Source organism: Puma concolor, chromosome D2, assembly GCF_028749965.1.
Source record: "Puma concolor isolate L17-30 chromosome D2, mPumCon1.1.hap2, whole genome shotgun sequence".
NCBI lineage: Eukaryota > Metazoa > Chordata > Mammalia > Carnivora > Felidae > Puma > Puma concolor.
In genome coordinates, this window is record NC_141677.1 from 55,472,315 (window position 1) to 55,493,831 (window position 21,517).

General features: G+C 35.7%; 1 protein-coding gene across 9 annotated transcripts in view; it reads left to right on the forward strand.

Annotated features, from left to right (window-relative positions):
* Positions 1-21,517, forward strand: part of TBC1D12 (TBC1 domain family member 12) — a 116,021-nt gene that overhangs the window by 72,063 nt on the left and 22,441 nt on the right. For all 9 annotated transcript variants that reach the window (XR_015241746.1, XM_086680413.1, XM_086680414.1 and 6 more), the window contains 6 exons: positions 1,204-1,286; positions 4,442-4,559; positions 5,752-5,858; positions 10,930-11,010; positions 14,135-14,223; positions 15,495-15,566. Coding sequence is in view for 8 of the 9 variants with exons in the window: in XM_086680413.1 (XP_086536539.1) it covers positions 1,204-1,286; positions 4,442-4,559; positions 5,752-5,858; positions 10,930-11,010; positions 14,135-14,223; positions 15,495-15,566 (550 nt within the window). In the remaining variant the exon portion in view is untranslated. The remainder of the gene's footprint in view (positions 1-1,203; positions 1,287-4,441; positions 4,560-5,751; positions 5,859-10,929; positions 11,011-14,134; positions 14,224-15,494; positions 15,567-21,517) is intronic.

Consider the following 21,517-nt stretch of genomic DNA (forward strand, 5'->3'; position numbering starts at 1 on the left):
AGTCATGTATGTAAGTCACCTACTCTGTGAAGTAGGTGAAGCCATTAATTTTAAAGCCAAAATATAGTATATGCAAGTGATTAAGTGATTATCAAATTTGTAGTTACAATGTTATCTTAAAACTCTGAAGTAGAAACCAATTTGTTATAAAAGTATACCTGCACTTACCATATGACCCAAGAATTCCATTGCTAGGTATTTACCCAAGAGAAATGAAAGCAGATACCCACACAAAGACTTGAAGTGAATATTTATAGTAGCTTTATCCATAGGCCCTCAACTGGAAATAATCTAAATGCTTATCCACATGGATAAATAGAACACTACTGACCAGTTAAAAGGAATACATTACTAGTATGCAGAATAACATGGATGAGTTTCAAAAGTATGCTCAGTAAAAGAAGCCAGAACAAAATAATCTATATGAAATTCTTTAAAAGGCAACCAGCTAATGTACAGAGATAGGAATAGAGATATGATTGCCTAAGGTGGGTAAGTGTTGAGTGCAAAGGGGACATAAGGAAACTTTGTAGAATGATGGGACTGTTTTGTATCTTGATTGATATGTTGGTTGCACAGGTATATATACATTTGGGTTGTTTTTTTCTTTTAAGTTTTTATTTATTTTGAGAGAGAGAGAGAGAACATGAGCAGGGGAGCAGCACAGAGAGAGAGGGAGAGAGAGAATCCCAAGCAGGCTCTGCACTGTCAGCACAGAGCCTGATGCAGGGCTCAAACCCATGAACCGTAAGATCATGACTGGAGCTGAAACCAAGAGTAGGATGCTTGTTGACTGAGCCACCCAGGTGCTCCTATATACATTTGTTAAAACTCGCCAAACTCTGTTCTTGAAAATATGTTCAGTCATTTTATTGTATGAAAATTATACCTCAAAAAATTGACTAAAAAAACCCCTGGTAAGTGAGCTTAATCACTTAACTTAGAAATATTGTCTGAAATCTGACATATTTAAATAATTATAAACATGTATACATAGAACATAAAATAACATTTATATAATAAATATTAGCAACTTGGATTCTAATGCTTTTCTAAAATGCAGAGTTTTCAACCTTTTACTTCTTTAAGGTATGAAATGAAAAGGTTAGGTTAGAAATTCTTTGTATTTGGCTATAAAAAGGAAGAAGTTAATACATTTAAAAGTTAATCTTTTAAAATTGACTTAAAACCTTTTTTTTCCAGAAATCTTCCTGCCAAATCTGTGGAAGAAGCTTTACGTCACCGACAAGAATATGATGAAATGGTGGCTGAGGCTAAAAAACGAGGTATAAATTTAACTCCAATCGGTGTATTTAATTTACTGATGTCAGTAGGAAGCTAACCTGTTGGTTAATTTCAACAGGAAGGTGGATGATGAGATTGATCAAATTCATCTTTTTTTATTTTATTTTAAAATTTTTTTTTAACGTTTATTTATTTTTGAGACAGAGAGAGACAGAGCATGAACAGGGGAGGGGCAGAGAGAGAGGGAGACACAGAATCTGAAACAGGCTCCAGGCTCTGAGCAGTCAGCACAGAGCCCGACACAGAGCTCGAACTCACGGACCACGAGATCGTGACCTGAGCCGAAGTCGGACGCTTAACCGACTGAACCACCCAGGCGCCCCCAAATTCATCTTTAAGATAATGCTGTTTTCTTATTTTTCTAACTAAATCTGTTCTCAAAAATGTCTTACTTTTCTGCCAGTACTTTAACTGAGGAGAAAGGCAGCAGACTATCTATGAGGGTTCTTGGACAACTATTATTTTAACTTATGAATGGCAATGATATGAATTTATTTCATGAAATTCACTTCTTTTATAGTTTTTAAGCTTTTGGTATTTTATAATTTAATAATTGTAACACCTTCCTGTATGACTTTGAGAATATGATTTGAAATTAGAATTTGCTTTTGTGACTTAATGTAGTCTTTCTAGAATCCCAATTGTGTCATTTGGACAGGCACATGAATGTATACTGTGGTGTATAAATTCACACCTTTGGGGCATGCGGGTGGCTCATTCGGTTGCGCTTCCGACTTAAGCTCCGGGCATGATCTCACAGTTTGTGGGTTGGAGCCCTGCCTCAGGCTCTGTGCTGACAGCTCAGAGCTTGGAGCCTGCTTCGGATTCTGTGTCTCCCTCTCTCTCTGCCCTTCCCCGCTCGTGCTCTGTCTCTGTCTCTCAAAAATAAATAAAAATGTTTAAAAAAATTAAAAATAAATTCACACCTTTATTTATTCATTCTCTCCTCCAGCCAAAAAGTAGAACATAAGGATAATTTAACAGTATTTATTTGCTAAGCACTGTTAGTTCAGGGTACATTTTTAGAAAAGATATTATACAGCCATAAGTATTTTTAGAAATGTGCCTTTTAGCAGCTGATTTTTTTCTTTGACCTTAAGTTAATGGAATACTATAATATACTGTAATAGGATACAGTTCTATTTAATGGCACTATTTTGGAAATGAGGTTAATTTTTTAATGTTATAAGAAACCTATAAGGCAGTTATATCTTTGTAAAAGCCCTAATCATTTATACATTGGATAAATTTATTTTATTTGAAATATTCCTAACATACCCAACACATTTTAATTGACTCTGAACTTTGACCTTACTAGTTGATTAATATTTAAGAGAGTTATTGATAAATACACAATCCTACAATGTGATATGGTAGAAATAACATTAAATTGAGAAATCAGAGGGTAACAGCTTTAATCCTATTTGATACTACTTGGATATGATGGTAAATAAACCTAATGTTAGTTTCCTCAAATCTGTGAAGTGTGGGATTCAGGTTGACTGGATTTAGGCTTTCAAGTGTTCTGTCCACACTTTTGTTTTAAAAGCAGTGAAACTCTCTCCAAAGAAAAGTTATATAGAATATGAATGCATATGACAAGGTAAAGAAAGTAGAGCTGGTTACTTGGCCTCCCACTTGCCCCTTAAGATGATTTCTGAGGCGTTTGTGAAACAAAATTAGTAAACATTTTGGCTAGCTGATCTCTGAAGTCCCCACTGGTTCTAAAATTATATATAACTATAAACAAATAAATATACAAAACATTATATATAATTATTATATTAATATGCTCATATATTAATATAGTATATATAATATGCTAAAACATACATTATATATTAACATGACATGTTATATATAATTTTATAAAATTATAATTGTAATATATAACATAGTAAAGTATATACATAATTTATAATTTTTTAAAATGTTTTTTTTATTTTTGAGAGATAGTGTGTGAGCAGGGGAGGGGCAGAGTGAGAGGGAGACACAGAATCCCAAGCAGGGTCCAGGTTCCAAGCTGTCAGCACAGAGCCTCATGGGGGGCCTGAACCTACAAACTGCGAGATCATGACCTGAGCCAAAGTCAGATGCTCAACTGAGTCACCCAGGTTCCCCTACATAATTATCTTATATATTTTATGTACCACTTCTTTTTTTGAGCCATCTCTTGTTTCAGAATTATGACTTCTGACTTTCAGAGGGGTGTTGTATATGTGTATATATTAGGGTTTTTTAATTTCAATCTAATTAGTAAAGCAAGACATCATGCTAGACAGGGTTAAGTGTAATAATGTCACTGGCAGAATTATTTTTTAATGTCATGTGCTTTTATCTAAGGAAATTCATAAATCCCTTCCTTATATGAAAAAAAGGGTATTGGTTAATTGCTCACAGTTGTTTAGGCTTTACATAGTTAATTCATGACAAATTTCGGTTTGTTTATTAAGTATAAATAGAATATGTGATATAGTAATCTATTTTTCTGACCCTTTGTTCTGTTTACTTTAAAAAAATTTTTTTTGCATTTATTTATTTTTGAGAGACAGAGACAGAGCACGAGTAGGGGAGGGGGCAAAGAGAAGGAGACACAGAATCTGAGGCAGGCTCCAGGCTCCAGGCTCCAGGCTCCAGGCTCCGAGTTGATAGCACAGAGCCCGACGCGGGGCTCAAACTCACAAACAGTGAGATCATGACCTGAGCCGAAGTTGGATGCCCAACCAACTGAGCCACCCAGGCGCCCTGAGTTCCATTTACTTTTTTAGAAGAGGAGATGTAGGGGCACCTGGGTGGCTCAGTCAGAAGAGCATGTGACTTGATCTTGTGGTTATGAGTTTGAGGCCCACATTGGGTACAGAGATTACTAAAAATGAAAACAATAAGCTAAAAAAGAAACAAACTTAGAATAGGAGGTTTTACTTTAAAATTACATTAATCAAGTTTATTTTCTTTCTATTTTTCCCCTGCTTCGTTTCTTCCCTCTTTCCCCTTCTTCCTTCCCTCCTTTCTTCTTTCCTTCTTGTTATCAGAATATTCTTTATGAGAAAGCTTATATTTTAGACTTAGGTAGAAGGAAAAGGGCATCATGATCTAGCTTTTTTGTATTGAAATAATTTTTACTTGTTTAAAACAGAAATTAAAGAAGCCTATAAAAGGAAAAAAATAATGAAAGAACGATTTAAACAGGAAGAAAATATCGCAAGTGCAATGGTAATTTGGATCAATGAAATACTGCCCAATTGGGAAGTAATGTAAGTAAGCAGACTTTTCCTCAATTCAAGTCTGTCTCCAAAGATCTCATGTTTCTAGTTCTCTATTTTTAGTATTTCCAACATGTGTCTTATGCTTTGGCTAAATTATACCTTTAATTTTATACATCCCTCAGTCTCTTAATACCTACTTCCCTTACTGACCACCCTTTCTATACCTGTCAGAATCTTACCTTTCCTTTGAGGATATTCATCTGAAATGCTAGTTGATCCATGAAAATTTAATTTCCTCAGTTATCATATTTTCTTAATTTTAACATATCTGCTGCAAGGTGCATTATTGATGTAATAGCAGGTTTTGCAAAGAAAATACTAAATCTGTAATTCATTGTAAGATGCATTTGTTAAATGTTAAATATTAAAGTGATTTTTAATACACCTCTCTCATAATCATAAATACGCTATATATGATCTTTCCCTTTTCTAATGTCCCATTATACTTTGAGGCTAATATACTTCTTGCTTTACTTTGCCTTTTATTTTCCGATAATATTTTTGTACATGCCTTATATTCCCTCTAGACTGGAGGGTAGGAGATGTGTTCTGCAGTGTAGGATACGCATTGGGAATTTGTTGAATATTGATACATTGTGACAGGTATCAAATTAGGCTCTTTACAGAAGTAATCACATTTGATTCTTACAACCTTTACTCCCATTTATCTTATAGAGAAGCTCAAGGTTAGGTTAAGTGATTTGCCCAAGGTTATACAATTAATGAATAGTTAAACCAGATTTGAACTCCCGTCCATCTGACTCTAAAGCCCACACTCTTTCAGCAGACACACTGCCTCTCAAAGACAAGGGCCTTACCCATAATAAATACCTTGTGATTTTTTTTTTTTGGTACTGAGTTGACAGAAGATTTTTATGTTCCTTTTATCCTGTTTTTCATGACTGTCCACCTATTTCTGATTCTCTCATTGTACCCTATAAGTGGCAGCTGTAGAAGGCAGCTCCCTTTAAATTACTATTGTCCTTCTGTAGGGTACCATATATTTTCTAGACTTCTGTTGCCTACAAGCATGAACCTCACGGAAAGAATGCATCACATGCTTAACTATGTTCTTAAAAATCATTCAGTCACTTGGCCATAGACTAGCTAAACCATCATGCAACTAGTGTTTTTGGTATAAAAAGTAACTGTGTCCTTTTTTCTCCCCCTTTAATTCTAGGCGTAGTACAAGAAGAGTTCGAGAATTGTGGTGGCAGGGATTGCCCCCTAGTGTTCGTGGGAAAGTTTGGAGTCTAGCTGTAGGAAATGAACTAAATATCACTCCTGGTTTGTATTCTATATTCAGTTACTCCCACACATGAAAACAGCCATCTCCAGAATTATAAAACAGATTAATAGACTGGCCATTTAAAAAGGCATTATCATATATAATGTCATTTTAGAGCATGTTTCATTCCCACTCTCTCCAAAACCTGGTATGATTTAATGAGTAAGTTATTATATAAATAAGGTTTGTGGGTTTTCCTTTAGTTTACAACCATCAGTAATATTTTGGACATCCAGATATTTTCACTGCAGGTAACTTCTAGGATTCTAGGTAGCGGTGGATATAGAAGTATATACAAAGAAAAATAGTGTAATTGTGGAAAGGTTTCCCTTTATTAAAAAATATATATATATAGATAGAAGCCTAGAAATTTCTTTTCCTACATCTCTACCCAAACCAGTCCTTTTGGATTTTTTTATTTGAAAATTTCCAAATTAAAAAAACAAAATAAGACTCGCAAGGAAATGTTTTATTTTCTTATGTTTCTTAAAACCTTAAAGGATAGAAGTAAAAGGTAAAGTGGTTTCGATGCAGTAAAAAATATAAAATTAGGATAATATCAAATAGAGGAAAATGTTAAATAGTTAATAATAAAAGGTACTAAATAGGTCTGAGTGATAACATGGACAGTGGCACCATAGAAAGACTTGGGGGCTCTGGTATAATAACGGAAATAATATATTGTTACTGTTACTTTAAAATTTTTATATATCAATTTTTTTTAAGTCAAGTGATAGTAAGGTACAAACTGTATGCTTCTTCCCTCTCTTCTACCCAAACTCCTGCTTTTGATCCTATCAGATCTTTTTTCTGTGCTCGTAAAAAAAGTGTGCCTCAACATATAATTTTTTTTAAATTTTTTTTTCATTTATTTATTTTTTGAAAGACATAGAGCACAAGTTGGGGAGGGGCAGAGAGAGGAGTCACATAATCCGAAGCACGCTCCAGGCTCCGAGCTGTCAGCACAGAGCCCACCGCGGGACTCGAACTCACAAACCATGAGATCATGACCTGAGCCGAAGTCAGATGCTTAACCGACTGAGCCACCCAGGCACCCTGAAATATGATAATTTTTAAAGCTTCTCTTTTTCTTTTCTTTTTATTCCCACAAAAAGGAATTTATGCCATCAGTTTATTCTGTGGCTTATTTTTTTCACACTTTAATCTGTCTTGAGCACTATATATAAGTGTACCTTATACATACTGTAGCTGCACTGTAGTCCACAGTTTGGTTGTACTGTGACTTACTTAATCATTTTCTTAGTGATAGCCAAATCAATGACATGTATGTTAAAAGAGCAACCAAGGTACTGTTTCTTACCTCTCAAAAGTGATTAAAACGAATGAGAATAACCGACATAGGGGATGACTGATAATACTATAGAAACATGTATTAAAAGCCTCAAAAAATAACCTTTGACCTGTTTATTCTAGTTCTAAACAATAAGAACATTATCAGGATTGAGTGCAAAAGTTTTTCTACAATGATGCCCATTGTAGCAAATCAGTGTTGTATATATAATTGGACAGATTAATAACAAAAATCTAAATATTTATCTTTAGTCTTCAAAGTGATGCCAACTTTGAGTGGCATGATTGTGAATGATTTTTAGCATTGATTTTCACAAATATCCCATAATGAAGATGTTATTTTAACCAGACCTTTTTTTTTTTTTTTTAATTTAAAAATAGAATTTAAAGAAAGCATTAAGTGGGGTACCTGCTGGCTTAGTCAGTAGAGCATGCAACTCTTGATCTTGGGGTCATGAGTTCAAGCCCCACGTTGGGGATAGAGTTTACATTAACAATCAATCAATCAATCAATATTTTTTTAATTTAGCTTAGAAAAGGTTAGAGTCTACCTGACCTAACTGTTCCCCCCAAATAAAACAAAGGTTTGTTTTGCTCTCTGTGCTTGAAACAGATTAAAAGGAAATAATTTTACATTATTGTCAGAACTTTCAGTTAGATAATTAAAATACTTGATATTAAGGATTGTTGGACATATTATAATTGTTTAAAGTCTTAAGACTCGGTTTTGTATACAGTTGAGGTGATAAAGTATTGGTGGCTATTTGAAATTTGGTTTTCAGTTTTGTTGAGAACTTTGGCTTTAGAATGTTAAGTATCTGATAGCTTCTACATTAAAATATTGGCTAGGTGGTATTAAACTTTTGTGATACTGTAATCAAATTTGAAGTTCTTTTCTAAGCTCAAAATATAAAGTTAGTAACATAACTAGGTTATTTACTTTCAAAGTAATTTTAGATTTTCTCTACTAAATAATTATATATTCAGGAATAGAATAGGTAATCATTCTTTTTCTTTAGTGGTAGGAAGGAAGCTAAATTTCAATTGAAGTAAATTTACTTTTGATAACTTTGTTTACTTTAATGGCTCTAATAGTTTGAGTTTTTACCTGTTGCATTTGTTTTGATCATGAAATTTATAACCCCTGGAGAATAGTAAGTAAGAATAAAGGCTCTAAAGTCAGTCAGATGTGGTTCAAATCTTGGTTCCACTATATATTAGGTTTGTGACCTTGGGCAAATTATTTAACATCTAAGAGAATTAGTTTTCTTCATCTGTAAATGGAGGTAAGATTATTAACTATCTCAAAGGATTGTTCTAACAATTATTTGTGATAATGAAAAATATGAATATAAAATTACAGTGAAAGTGAATTTGCTGAGAGTATATGCAGACAGTATTATCATTGCCAGAAAATGAGAAAATTAAACATACACTGATCTCAAAGTATTCTCTATTCAAGTCCAATATACAACTGTAAGTCTGCTTCAGGTTCTACGTTTGTAGATTCAGAGTAACATAAATAAGACCTGTGGAGTCAGGCATGGAATTGAACTGACATACAGGTCTTCTTCTTATAGATAAGCACTCTAAGTCTTCCCTGTACAGATGTCCTTTGATGTTTTGAAATGCATTACCACATTTTTCTTATTGGATCAGTTTTGTGGCTTCCTTAGGTGATGATTTATTTGGTGAGCCTTTTTTCTTCCAAGATAGTTCTAAAGTTTAAGTAGAATAGTGAAACTGGACCTGGCTTGGAATCAGCTTGAAACCAGAAATTGTGGACTTCAGTTTGGTACCTGATAACTGCAAAAAAATTGTATATATAATTAAAAAATTATGTCTACCTCTTTAACCAAATTATTGATGGACTCAAATAATAGAAATTTAGACTTTTTATATTTAAAAAATTTTTTAAGTTTTATTATATTTTAGGTTTATTTAATTATTTTCGAGGTGGGGAGAAAGAGAAAGGGTGCATGAGGGGCAGAGACAAAGGGAGAGAAGGAGAATCCCAAGTAGGCTCTGCACCGTAAGTGGAGAGCCTGGTGTGGGGCTCGAACTCAAGAACTGTGAAATCATGTCCTGAACTGAAGTCGAGTCAGACGCTCAACTGATTGAGTCACCCAGGCACCTGACTTTTTTTTTTTTTTTTTTTTGCCACTTGACTTTTTTTTTTTTTTTTTTTTAATTTTTTTCTGAGCCATTAGTAGTAATGAAAAATAAACAGAAGGGGGAAGAGATCAAAATAGTAAGAGTCTATTTGAAATGTATGTAGTCAGTTTTTTATAATGATCTGATTCTTGGCAATGTAAGAATACTTTTTATGGTATATACATTGGAATACTATGCAGTTGTTTAAAAAAAAAAAAACTAAAGCAGATTTTATTCTACTAATAAAGAACAGCTTCGGATATAATAAAGCAAGATGCAGATCAGTGCTGTAATATGTTGCCACACTTTTTTTTTTAACAGGAAGATATATCTGTATATACATAATAACATTCATATTTTCATCTTTAGAGTTCTGGTAAGCACAGTCACATCTGAGGGAAGGAAATATATTTTTTTTCATTCTATACTATTTTGTACTACTTGAATTTTTAAAAAATTCTTAATTGAAGGGTGCCTCAGTCGGTTGAGTGTCCGACTTAGCTCTGGTCATGATCTCACAGTTCGTGAGTTCGAGCCCCATGTTGGGCTCTGTGCTGACGGCTCAGAGCCTGGAGCCTGCTTCAGATTCTGTGTCTCCCTTTCTCTCTGCCCCTCCCCTGCTCACGCTCTGTCTCTCCTTCAGAAATAAACATTAAAAAAAATTTTTTTAATTGTTCATTGTATTGCCTTTAAACAAACTTTTTATTTAAAAAGATCAATTGAAACAAAAAAGTGTTCTTGGTATTTTGGGCAATATATAAATGTTGGTGTTTGGTAAGAAATAGTTTTTGCTATTCGTTTGGCATTAAAATTTTCTGTTTTTGTGTAATTTAGAATATCAGCACAGAAAGTAAAGATAATTAAAATCTGAGAATTGAGAAAAAAAACTTGTTTCTTCTGTTCTTGAAGTTGGATAAGGTCCTGTGTAAGGAAGCATACAGTGGCAGTCTCAAAAAGTGATGGGTACTTAAAATGAAAAGATACGAGTGAGATTTTTGAATGCAAGCCCTCTGACCAAACTATGTGAAGTTTAGGTAGCTTTAGATAGTAATATCATAATGGAGAACCGGTTTCAAGAGAGAAGGAAAGCAAGAACTAACGTTTATTGACAGTCTACGAGGTGTCAGGAACTTTACAGAAATTATCTTGTTTAATCATCAGTATACCATGAGTAGGCATTCTCTTTCTCCAATTTACAGATGAAGAAAGCCAAGTTCCAGAGTGACAAAGTGACTTTCTTAAAGTCCCAAATACCACAGAGCTGGTATTTGAATCTAGGTCTGACTGACTCCAAAAATCATTTTTCTGCTATTCCATGATGATACTCCTTTAGCAAAAGTATTTCTTCCTGCCTCATACTTAAATTCTCTGTTGTAGCTATTTGGATGACCACTGTGCAGTATTGTTATTTTCTCTCTTTCCAGTTGTAGTAATAAATAGTTTTGGTAGCATCAGATAACATCAGTGTGCCACACTTTTGATGCCTGCTATGTAAGGGAGACCTAAGCTATAATAAGATTTTTCTCTTTATTTTTAAGAATATAAATTAAAATATATGAATGTATTTTCCTACTATTTATTAATTTTTGTTTTGTTTTCCTCCAGAACTTTATGAAATCTTTCTCTCGAGAGCAAAAGAACGATGGAAAAGCTTTAGTGAAACAAGTTCAGAAAATGATACAGAAGGTGTGATTTTTTTTTTTTTTAATACAAATTTCTGGGTGAAAATCCAGTCACTGAAGATACCAGTGTGATTTTTACCATGTGTCAGGAACTGTAGTAATTGCTTTACGTACATTATCTTCTTTAATGTTAATAGCCCTTTAAGTAGGTGGTTATCCTGAATGGTATAAAAGGAAACTGAGGCTCAAAGTAGTTAATTTGTAAGCAGTGAATCTGTGATGTAAACCCAGGTTTTTGGACCTTGGAGCTCAGGATTTATTCACAGCAGTAAGACTAATGGGGTGAAGTATTTTTAAGCTAACTCTTAACTTAAAGATAGATGGTCTTCGGGGTGCCTAGGTGACTCAGTGGGTTAGGTGTCCAACTTCAGCTCAGGTCATGCTCTCATTGTTCGTGGGTTTGAGCCCCGCATCAGGCACTGTGCTGACAGCTTGGAGCCTGGAGCTTGCTTCAGTTTCTCCCTCCCTCCATCTCTCAAAAATAAACATTAAAAAATTAAAAAGATAGATGATCTTCATTCCTCACTTGTGACTTCCTGTCTCCTCACTCACTTTCACTCACTACCTAATTAATACATTATTTATAATTATTGTGCCATAGCCTTTGTTCATTTAACTTACAGACTTCATCTTTCCTTCCACTCTCATCAGTTTTTTTTCCTAGTCATTTTGGAGAAAACAGGAGCACTTTTTTCCTGTTAACATTGTATATTAAATATAGGTAAGTTTAGTCAGCCATCTCTTCTCCTTGAATAATAGGGTGCTATTTGTCTGCCAGTCACTTTTCTTTCTATATTTGTTTTACTTCATAGAAAGCAAACACTTTTCTTTTGCCAGTAAAACTCTAAAAATGAGCATGGTTTAGAATAGAGAAATGGTATACATTACAGAGTGGTTTCCTGTGAGTATGTAAACAACTTTGTTAAATTCCTTGAGTACTATTTTAGAGGAATGAAAGAAGGGTGGGGAAAATTGACTAAAGAAGGTTAGAGAGAAGACTTGATTTTGAGAAAAGTTCACGTAAGTAATGTTCGAGACCTATTAGCTATGTCAGCTATTTGTGGGAAACTAGAAGTGCAAGGAAGGACAAGATGTTAGCGGCTTTATATTGGCATAGCCTTAGCTGTTTATAATTCTTTTTGAATTTATTTTTATGAAGTATTGAAAATATAAGAATTAAAATTATAGGGGCGCCTGGGTGGCGCAGTCGGTTAAGCGTCCGACTTCAGCCAGGTCGCGATCTCGCACTCCGTGAGTTCGAGCCCCGCGTCGGGCTCTGGGCTGATGGCTCAGAGCCTGGAGCCTGTTTCCGATTCTGTGTCTCCCTCTCTCTCTGCCCCTCCCCCGTTCATGCTCTGTCTCTCTCTGTCCCAAAAATGAATGGAAACGTTGAAAAAAAAAAAAAATTTAAAAAAAAGAATTAAAATTATAAGCATTTACTTTGAGACATTTTGTCATGATTAAGTGGTAAAAGTTGCACTTTCGTAGAAATTAATTGCATGTAAGTGAAGAATTGTTCCAGTAAGGAACAGTGTTCTGTTTAAATTACTGATTTCTCATCTCCTGTGTGTTTATAATTTACAGTTGCCATTTAGCTTTTTTGGCCATTGTTTTTCAAATATTACTTCTGCCACATTGTTTCTCTCCTTTTTGGACTCCAATTATGTGTATGTTAGACCACTTCACAGTGCCCTACAAGTCTCATACACTTAAAAGAAAATTTTTTTTTAACGTTCATTTATTTTTGAGAGACTGAGAGAGAGTGTGAGCCGGGGAGGGGCAGAGAGAGAGAGAAAGGGAGACACAAATTTGAAGCAGGCTCCAGGCTGTGAGCTGTCAGCACAGAGTCCAACACGGCACTCCAACCCACAACTGTGAGATCATGACCTGAGCTGAACTCCGATGCTCAACCGACTGAACCACCCAGGAGCCCCAAGTCTTGTACACTTAAAAAACATTGTTTTCCTTCTGTGCCTCAGTTTAGATGATTTTTATTCCTATAATCAGTTTCACCAATCCCCTCTTTTCCTATATCCAGTCTATTAGATATGTCCAATGAGTCTTTAATTTCAGATATTATATTCTGTAATTCTAGAATGTCTACCTGATTCTTTTCGTAGATTCTATTTCTCTGTGGCAATTCTTCATCTTTCCATCCCATACATTTCCCCCCATCTTTTCCTCTCTTTTCTTGAACATGTAACAGTCAATATTCTTGTTTATTCATTCCATTACTGGGTCATCTTCATGTCTGCTTTTATTGGCTGCTTTCCCCTTGATTACAAGTCATATTTTTCTGCTTATTTGCATATCTTAAAATTTCCAATTATATGTAAATCACTGAATAAAGAATAATATAGAAACTGAAGTGGATGTTTCCCCTGCAGAGGAAGCATGCTCTTTTCTGTCAGGGAGTTGGGTTATTACTTCAGTTCAGTCAGCAACTGAGCTAGGTTGGGACAAGGTTGAAGCTTTAGATATACTTAATTCATTGTGGGATTCAAATATCTGGGTAGGAAGAACTGTCCTCTGTTTTTATTAGAGGCTCCTCCCTCCCCTGAGACACTCCCTTGTGATTCTATGTATCACATCAGTGTTATTTGGTTATGAAGAGGTCTAAGGGTTTCTCTTTTCCCAAGGTTTCTCTTTTCCCAAGCAGAGTACCTTTGTGTGTGGCAAACTCAGTCCTGAGCTCATGCCCAGACTTGGCATATGCCTCTAGGAAGAAAAATGGCTATGTAGGAAAGCCTCTTTTCTTTCTGGAATTTAAATCCTCTCTGTGTCTACAGTTTTCATATGCCTTTTTAAAAAAACTTGGGATATTTGAAGCTTACTTGTTTTTTTCCCCAGTTGTTATCGTGGGAGTGATAGTCTGTGCTTACCTTGTATAAAAACTGGAAGTAGAAATCCTTCATATAGTTTTCTGATAAGTATATAAATATTTTCTTCATAAAAGAAACCCTTAAGTTCTAGTAAAAGCTATGTGGCATTTCTTTAAATTTCTTGATTATGAAGCTTTTAACTTTCCTTAAGTAACATCTGTGCTATATGATTATTCTGTGTGTACAAGATTGAACTGGGTATATAGTCAAGTAATCATTTTAATTTTATCTACCTTGCAAATGCAGGTGTATCTGTTGCTGATCGGGAGGCCAGTCTGGAATTAATTAAGTTGGACATATCCCGTACATTTCCATCCCTTTACATCTTCCAGAAGGTGAGTGTTTCTAACCAGTTATAACTAGTTTTTTTTTTGTTTTTTGTTTTTTGTTTTAAGTAGGCTTCATGCCCAGTGTGGAGCCCAGCATGAGGCTTGAACTCACAACCCTGAAATCAAGACCTGAGCCAAGACCAAGAGTCAGTCACTTAGCCAGCTGAGCCACCCAGACAGCCATGTAACTACTTAAAAAATTTTTTTTTAATCCAACAGAACAAATTCTCAAATTCATAGCTATTATTTTTTTAAAGGCAAACTATAAAAGTTGGAGACCTTTATATAGAAAGTGTGAAACTAGTGGGAAAATTCTAATTTTTTTTTTTTTTCCAACGTTTTTATTTATTTTTGGGACAGAGAGAGGGACAGAGCATGAACGGGGGAGGGGCAGAGAGAGAGGGAGACACAGAATCGGAAACAGGCTCCAGGCTCTGAGCCATCAGCCCAGAGCCCGACGCGGGGCTCGAACCCACGGACCACGAGATCGTGACCTGGCTGAAGTCGGGCGCTTAACCGACTGCGCCACCCAGGCGCCCCGAAACTAGTGGGAAAATTCTAAAGGAGTTTCTGTTATTTTATTCCACTAACTGAATGCATTGCCGTTAGCATAGCCCATGATACCTTTATTCATTAAGGTGCATTTCTTTGTTTTACTTTTTATTCTGTAAGGTATTTGAATTTTAACATTTTGCTTATTAGTCAGTTAACATGTAAAGAACTTTTGCCCAAACCTTAGTTTTCCAGAATTACTACTGAAATGGGAAAAAAATGGCTTATAAAAATCATTTTGTGCAGAGGCTTACGAGTTGCTTGTGAGAAACGTACTTTGTGAGAAATGATTACATTTTGTGTGGACTGTATATTTCACACATGGAATTCCTCTATCTATAGATTGATAAAATGAGATAAAAATTTTTACCATTAAGATTAAAATTATTGATAAACATAACTTGCTGTAGCTTGATGGGTTTCTTTTGCTGAAATTATATTGTATGAAATGGAACAATCTGTTTTCATCATAATCTTGTACCAAATCTAGCAATCTTTAAAATGATAACTTGTATCTGTCAAGTGAGTTTATTTGGTTTTTTCAGGATTAAATATTTTTTTATTTTTTAGAGAAAATATCTTGGCAGAGTGTATTTAGAATATTTCTGATAATGATACAATATACTAACTAAAACTAGTCATTTAGGAAGTCTTTAAAAATTAATTATTTGAGAATTAACTTAGAGACTATTGTACAGTTTGACATTTCATTTTTCTCTCTTAAGGGTGGTCCATATCATGATGTCTTACATAGTATCTTAGGGGCATATACGTGTTACAGACCTGATGTTGGTTATGTAAGTATTTGTTTCAGTCTGGTTTTTGAATATAAACATTTTATCTTCGCAAAGTATCTTATATTGCACTAGCTCCCAAATGTCTGTATTCTCTATGTCTTATTTTTCTTCGGCCTACCAACTTACCTAGAGAGGAATCTTCCCAGGGGTTTAGGAGACTGCCCACCAGATTTCTGGAAGAACTGCTGGGATTTCATTATTCAATTTGTAAACTTTTATTTATTGCCACTTCTGTTGGTATGGTGCTTTATCCCCTTCTTCCAGTGCCTGTGCCTCTAGAGATAAACCTCTTCTATTATGCCAGGTTGAGGGAAGGATAGGCATCTGTCCATACAGGATAGAGGAAGGAGACTTGGGCCTTTTATAAACTGGTTGAATCCTAGTTTTAGCCTTACCTCCCAATTTCAGAGGGACCTGATAACTTCAGTTTCTGAGCCTTCCAGATGTATGGCTGAATTGGCTTGCTGCTTATTCCTCCTCTGCTTCCTCCTCTGCAGATATTTTAGTTTCAGCATTCATCATTTCAGCATTTAACTAATTTAACATTTAGTTAAAATTTCTAAAATGCTGTTGACATTTTTATTTACTGTTTATATTGTTTTCCATTCTCTTTGTCCTTCTAGGCTAATTTTTTTTTCTTTACCGTCATTTTAGTTGGATTTGGGAGGGAACAAAGAAAAATGTGAGTGTTCAATTTGCCGTGTTTAACTAGAAGTCATAAAACCTCATCTGCTCACCTCTGTCTTAAAATAGGAGAGTTTCAGAGAATAGGATTGTTGTCTGGTACAACTTAACTTACTCTGTTTTGTTACATGTTCATTTGTACATTTGTTTATTCATTCACTCAACAAATATTTGTGTGGTCATTGCTATATGCCAGGCATTGTTCTAGGCACTTTAGATATCTCAGTGAACAAAATAAAGATTATTCCCCTTCTGACACTTAGGGTTTAGGAGGAGGAGACAAACAACAAACAAATAAATCATGTTATATTAAAAGGTAATAAAGGGGCGCCTGGGTGGCGCAGTCGGTTAAGCGTCCGACTTCAGCCAGGTCACGATCTCGTGGTCCGTGAGTTCGAGCCCCGCGTCAGGCTCTGGGCTGATGGCTCGGAGCCTGGAGCCTGTTTCCGATTCTGTGTCTCCCTCTCTCTCTGCCCCTCCCCCGTTCATGCTCTGTCTCTCTCTGTCCCAAAAATAAATAAACGTTGAAAAAAAAAAAATTAAAAAAAAAAAAAGGTAATAAGTGCTACAGGAAAAGTAAAAAGTATGGTGTATAAAGGGGGAAAGTGCTAGGTTTGAGAATGGGACAGGTTTTGTATTAAAGAAGATTGTCAAGTAGTCTTTATGGAGAAAGTAAATTTGGACGAGGAGTCTAAACTCTCTTGGGTGACTCAGTTGGTTAAGCATCTGATTTTTGATCCTCAGCTCAGGTCTTGATCTCAGGGTGGTGAGTTCAAGCCCTGCACTGGGCTCCGTGCTGTACATGAAGCCTATTTAAAAGTGAAATGAAATAAAGACTCTCTTGCTCATGTTTTATGTCATAGAATTATAAAAACATTATGTAATGTTCACATCTTTTAAAGATTTTATTTTTAAGTAACCTCTACACACCCAATGTGGGGCCTTGAACTCACAACCCTGAGATCAAGAGTCACATGTCTTCGAACTGAGCCAGCTAGGTGCCCTGGTTATAGCTTACTTCTGAGTAGAATAAAACTCTTGAGTCTTGATTATCACCTGTCTGTAGGTCCTCTGATATAAGCTTTGCATTTTGAAGCAAGGAAGTAGGGAGCTATTAATTTGTCTGGACTGTAACTACTGTGAACTTGGCTTGCACTATGGTGGGGCTCTAAGGTCAGTAGATCATAAAGGTGGAAGTGAGGAGACTACATTTTCCAATATCTCAGAAGGAGTCAGAAACTGTAGACCAGGACTCCGGTATTACTGTAAGAACTTTGCAAGGTGTGTATCTTCCCCGCATTTCATTATAGTTTTCTGTTTGTCTATAGTGATTGTCAGCAAAACAAAAACAAGAAAGATCTGTGTGCATGTGTGCAAAGGCAATAAAGAATAGGGAATATAAGTAGTTGACTTCCTCCCATGACCCAGCCAAGCTTAAGGGAAGGAAGAAAGATTTCAAGTAACAAAGTGGTTCAGTTACACAGGTATTTCAACTGGTAGTTTTACTTCTTTTTCTTTCTTGTTTTTTTTCTTTGTTGTTTTTTTTTTTTTTTTTTTTTTAAGTAAGCTCTATGCCCAATGTGGGGCTTGAACTCACAACCCCAAGATCAAGAGTTGCATGCTGTTTCAACTGAGCCAGCCAGGCACCCCTAAAGTTTTACTTCTTAAGCTGCGTGGTCTATCCATAAGGGTTGTTTGTTAAATTTTTGTTTTGAATAACTTCAAACAGAAAAGTTGCACTAGCTCCATCCCAGCGCCACTTCCAGGATCCAGTCAGAGTTGGATGTGGCATTTAGTTGTCCTGTTGCCTTAGTGTCCTTTCATCTGGAACAGTTTTTTAGCCTTTTCTGTCTGTCATGACTGTAACACTTTTGAAGAGTCAAGCCTGATTTTATAATGACCCTTTTTTGATTCTTTTGCAGTAGTTTCCTGATCATTTCCTCATGGTTAGATTTAGGTTATACATTTTTCATAGAAATACTATGTAAATGGTGTGCTTATTTTAGTGCATCACATCACAAGTTGATAAATCATACAGAATATTCAAAAATTGGACTTTGAAGATACTGTAGAAATAACTTTATTTTTATTTCCTTTTCATATATACAAAATAGTGATATATGATAAATCTGAGCTTTAAATAGCTCTGTGATACACATCAAATAAAAATTCTAAGAAAGTGTTGTCATTGTTTAAGTGGCATTTTTCTTTTTTGGTGTGATGTAAGATAATGTTTTTTAAACAGCATCTTAGATTCAATTAAATATATTTTTAATTCCTTCTATTGGCTACTCTTCTATTACAGATGGTTAACAATTTTAATATAAAAATATATTTTTATATTAGAAATATAATCATGGGGCGCCTGGGTGGCTCAGTTGGTTGAGCGTCCAACTCTTGGGTTTGGCTCAGGTCATGATCTCGAGGTTTCATGAGTTCAAGCCCCACATGACCCCCTGCTTGGGATTCTCTCTCTCTGTTCCTCCCCAACTCACGCTGTCTCTCTCTCTCTCAAAATAAATAAACTTAAAAAAATTTTTTTAGGTGCGCCTGGGTGGCTCAGTCGGTTAAGCAGCCGACTTCGGCTCAGGTCATGATCTTGCGGTCCGTGAGTTCGAGCCCCGTGTCGGGCTCTGTGCTGACAGCTCAGAGCCTGGAGCCTGTTTCAGATTCTGTGTCTCCCTCTCTCTGACCCTCCCCCCATTCATGCTCTGTCTCTCTCTGTCTCAAAAATAAATAAACGTAAAAAAAAATTTTTTTTTTAATTTTTTTTTAAAGAATATAATTGTAAACAAACAGACATGGTCTTGTCTCTGTACTGTAGTAGTTTCCTATTATTGCCATAACAAATTGCCACAAACTTAGTGGCTTTAAACAATATAGATTTATTATCTGGAAGCTCTGGAGACTAGAAATCTGAAAGTCAAGGTATTGGCAGGGCTGTTATCTTTCTGGAGGCTCTAGGGAAGAACTCACTTCCTTGCCTACTCTGGCTTCTGGAAACTGCCCGCATTCCTTGGCTCTTGACCCTGCACCTCCATCTTCAAAGCTAGTAGTATCGTATCCTCAAGTTTCTCTCTCTCTGATTCTCCTACTTCCCTTTTTTATCTATAAGGATCCTCCTGATGATTACATTGGGCACACCCACCAATACACTTACATTGTGATCTCACCATCACAAAATCCTTAATTTAATCACATCTGCAAAGTCCTTTTTGCCATGTAAGAAATCATTTTCATAGGTTCCAGCGATTAGGATATAGATCCCGTCCTAGGCACGTTATTCTGCCTACCACAGGCTCTGTCCTCATGGAATTAATACTCTAGAAAATCAAATAGGGAATTTCTGTAGATTTTGCCGAAAGTAATCAGAAGAAGCCAGGGAAGTAGGAGGAGAACAAAAAAATACTGGATCACAGAACCAAACGGAATTCTAGGAGCATAGAAAAGTGCCCATTGGGGTTTATAAGTACTGGTTATCCTGGCAAGAAGTTTCAAGATAGTATAGTAATGGAGTGGGAATCCAGACTGAGGTGTGCTAAAAACTTCAAAGAGAGCTGAGAAAGTAGAAATAGTGATTGTAGGCAAACCTTTCAAAACATTTGGTTGGGAAAAAGAGACCATGGTTTCATTGCAAATATCCTTAGTGGTCTTTTTATGTAAGTCTCTTATGCAAGTCTTTACCAGAAGTAAAGTGGATGATGAATTTTTTTTTTTTAGTAAAAGAATGAGGTTTGTTTTCGTTTTTGTTTTTTTTTTTAAATATTTATTTTTGAAGGAGAGAGAGAGAGAGTGAGAGAGCAGAGGAGGGGCAGAGAGAGAAGGAGACACGGAATCTGAAGCAGGCCCCAGGCTCTGAGCTGTCAGCACAGAGCCCAATGTGGGGCTCGAACCCATGAATCGTGAGATCATGACCTGAGCCAAAGTCAGATGCTTAACCAGCTGAGCCACCCATGTGCCCCAAAGAATGAGTATTTTTATAGCAGCAGTTCCATATCACTTATTTGCTAAAAAATTCATAATAGTTCTCCATAACTCACAAGCAATCATCTATATAGATGAGCTTTTTACTCAGTGCCTTTCACTGTTTGTAAATACATCATACTTAAGTTCTCTCACTATAATATCTGATGGAAAAAAGTCTCTTCAACAAATGGTGTTGGGAAAATTGGACAGCAACATGCAGAAGAATGAAACTGGACCACTTTCTTATACCATACACAAATAAATTAAAAATGGATGAAAGATCTAAATGTAAGATCAAAATCCCAGAGGAGAACACGGGCAGCAACCTCTTTGACCTCAGCCAGAGCATCTCCTTACTAGACATATCTCCAGAGGCAAGAGAAATAAAAGCAAACATATGAACTATTGGGACTTCAACATTAAAAGCTTCTGCACAGCTCAGGAAACAATCAACAAAACTAAAGTGCAACTTATGGAATGGGAGAAGATATTTACAAATGATATATCTGATAAAGGGTTAGATTCCAAAATCTATAAAGAGCTTAACAACTCAACACCCAAAAAACAAATAACCAGTTAAGAAATGGGCAGAAGACATGAACAGACACTTTTCCAAAGAAGACATCCAGATGGCCAACAGACACGTGAAAAGATGCTCAACATCACTCATCATCAGGGAAATACACATCAAAACCATGAGATACCACCTCACACGTGTCAGAATGGCTAAAATTAACAACGCAAGAAACAACAGGTGTTGGCAGGAATGTGGAGAAAGGGGAACCCTTTTGTACTGTTGGTGGGAATGCAAACTGGAGAACAGTATGGAGATCACTAAAGAAAACTAAAAATAGAACTACCCTACATTCTAGCAATTGCACTATTAGGTATTTACCCAAAGGATATAAAAATACAGATTTGAAGAGGTACATGCACTCTAATGTTTATAGCAACATTATCAACAATAGCTGAACTATGGAGAGAACCCAAATGTCCGTTGACTGATGAACAGGTAAGGAAGGTGGTATGTGTGTACCACACCACGCTATATACCACCTTCTTTATATATGTGTATACACACACATACACATACATACATACATACATATATACACAATGGAATATTACTCAGCCATCAAAAATAATGAAATCTTGCCATTTGCAATGACGTAATGGAGCTAGAATGTATTATGCTAGTAAAATAAGTCCAAGAAAGACAAATACCATATGGTTTCACTTCTGTGGAATTTAAGAAACAAAACAGATGAACATATGGGAAGGTGAGGGAAAAGAGGAGAGAG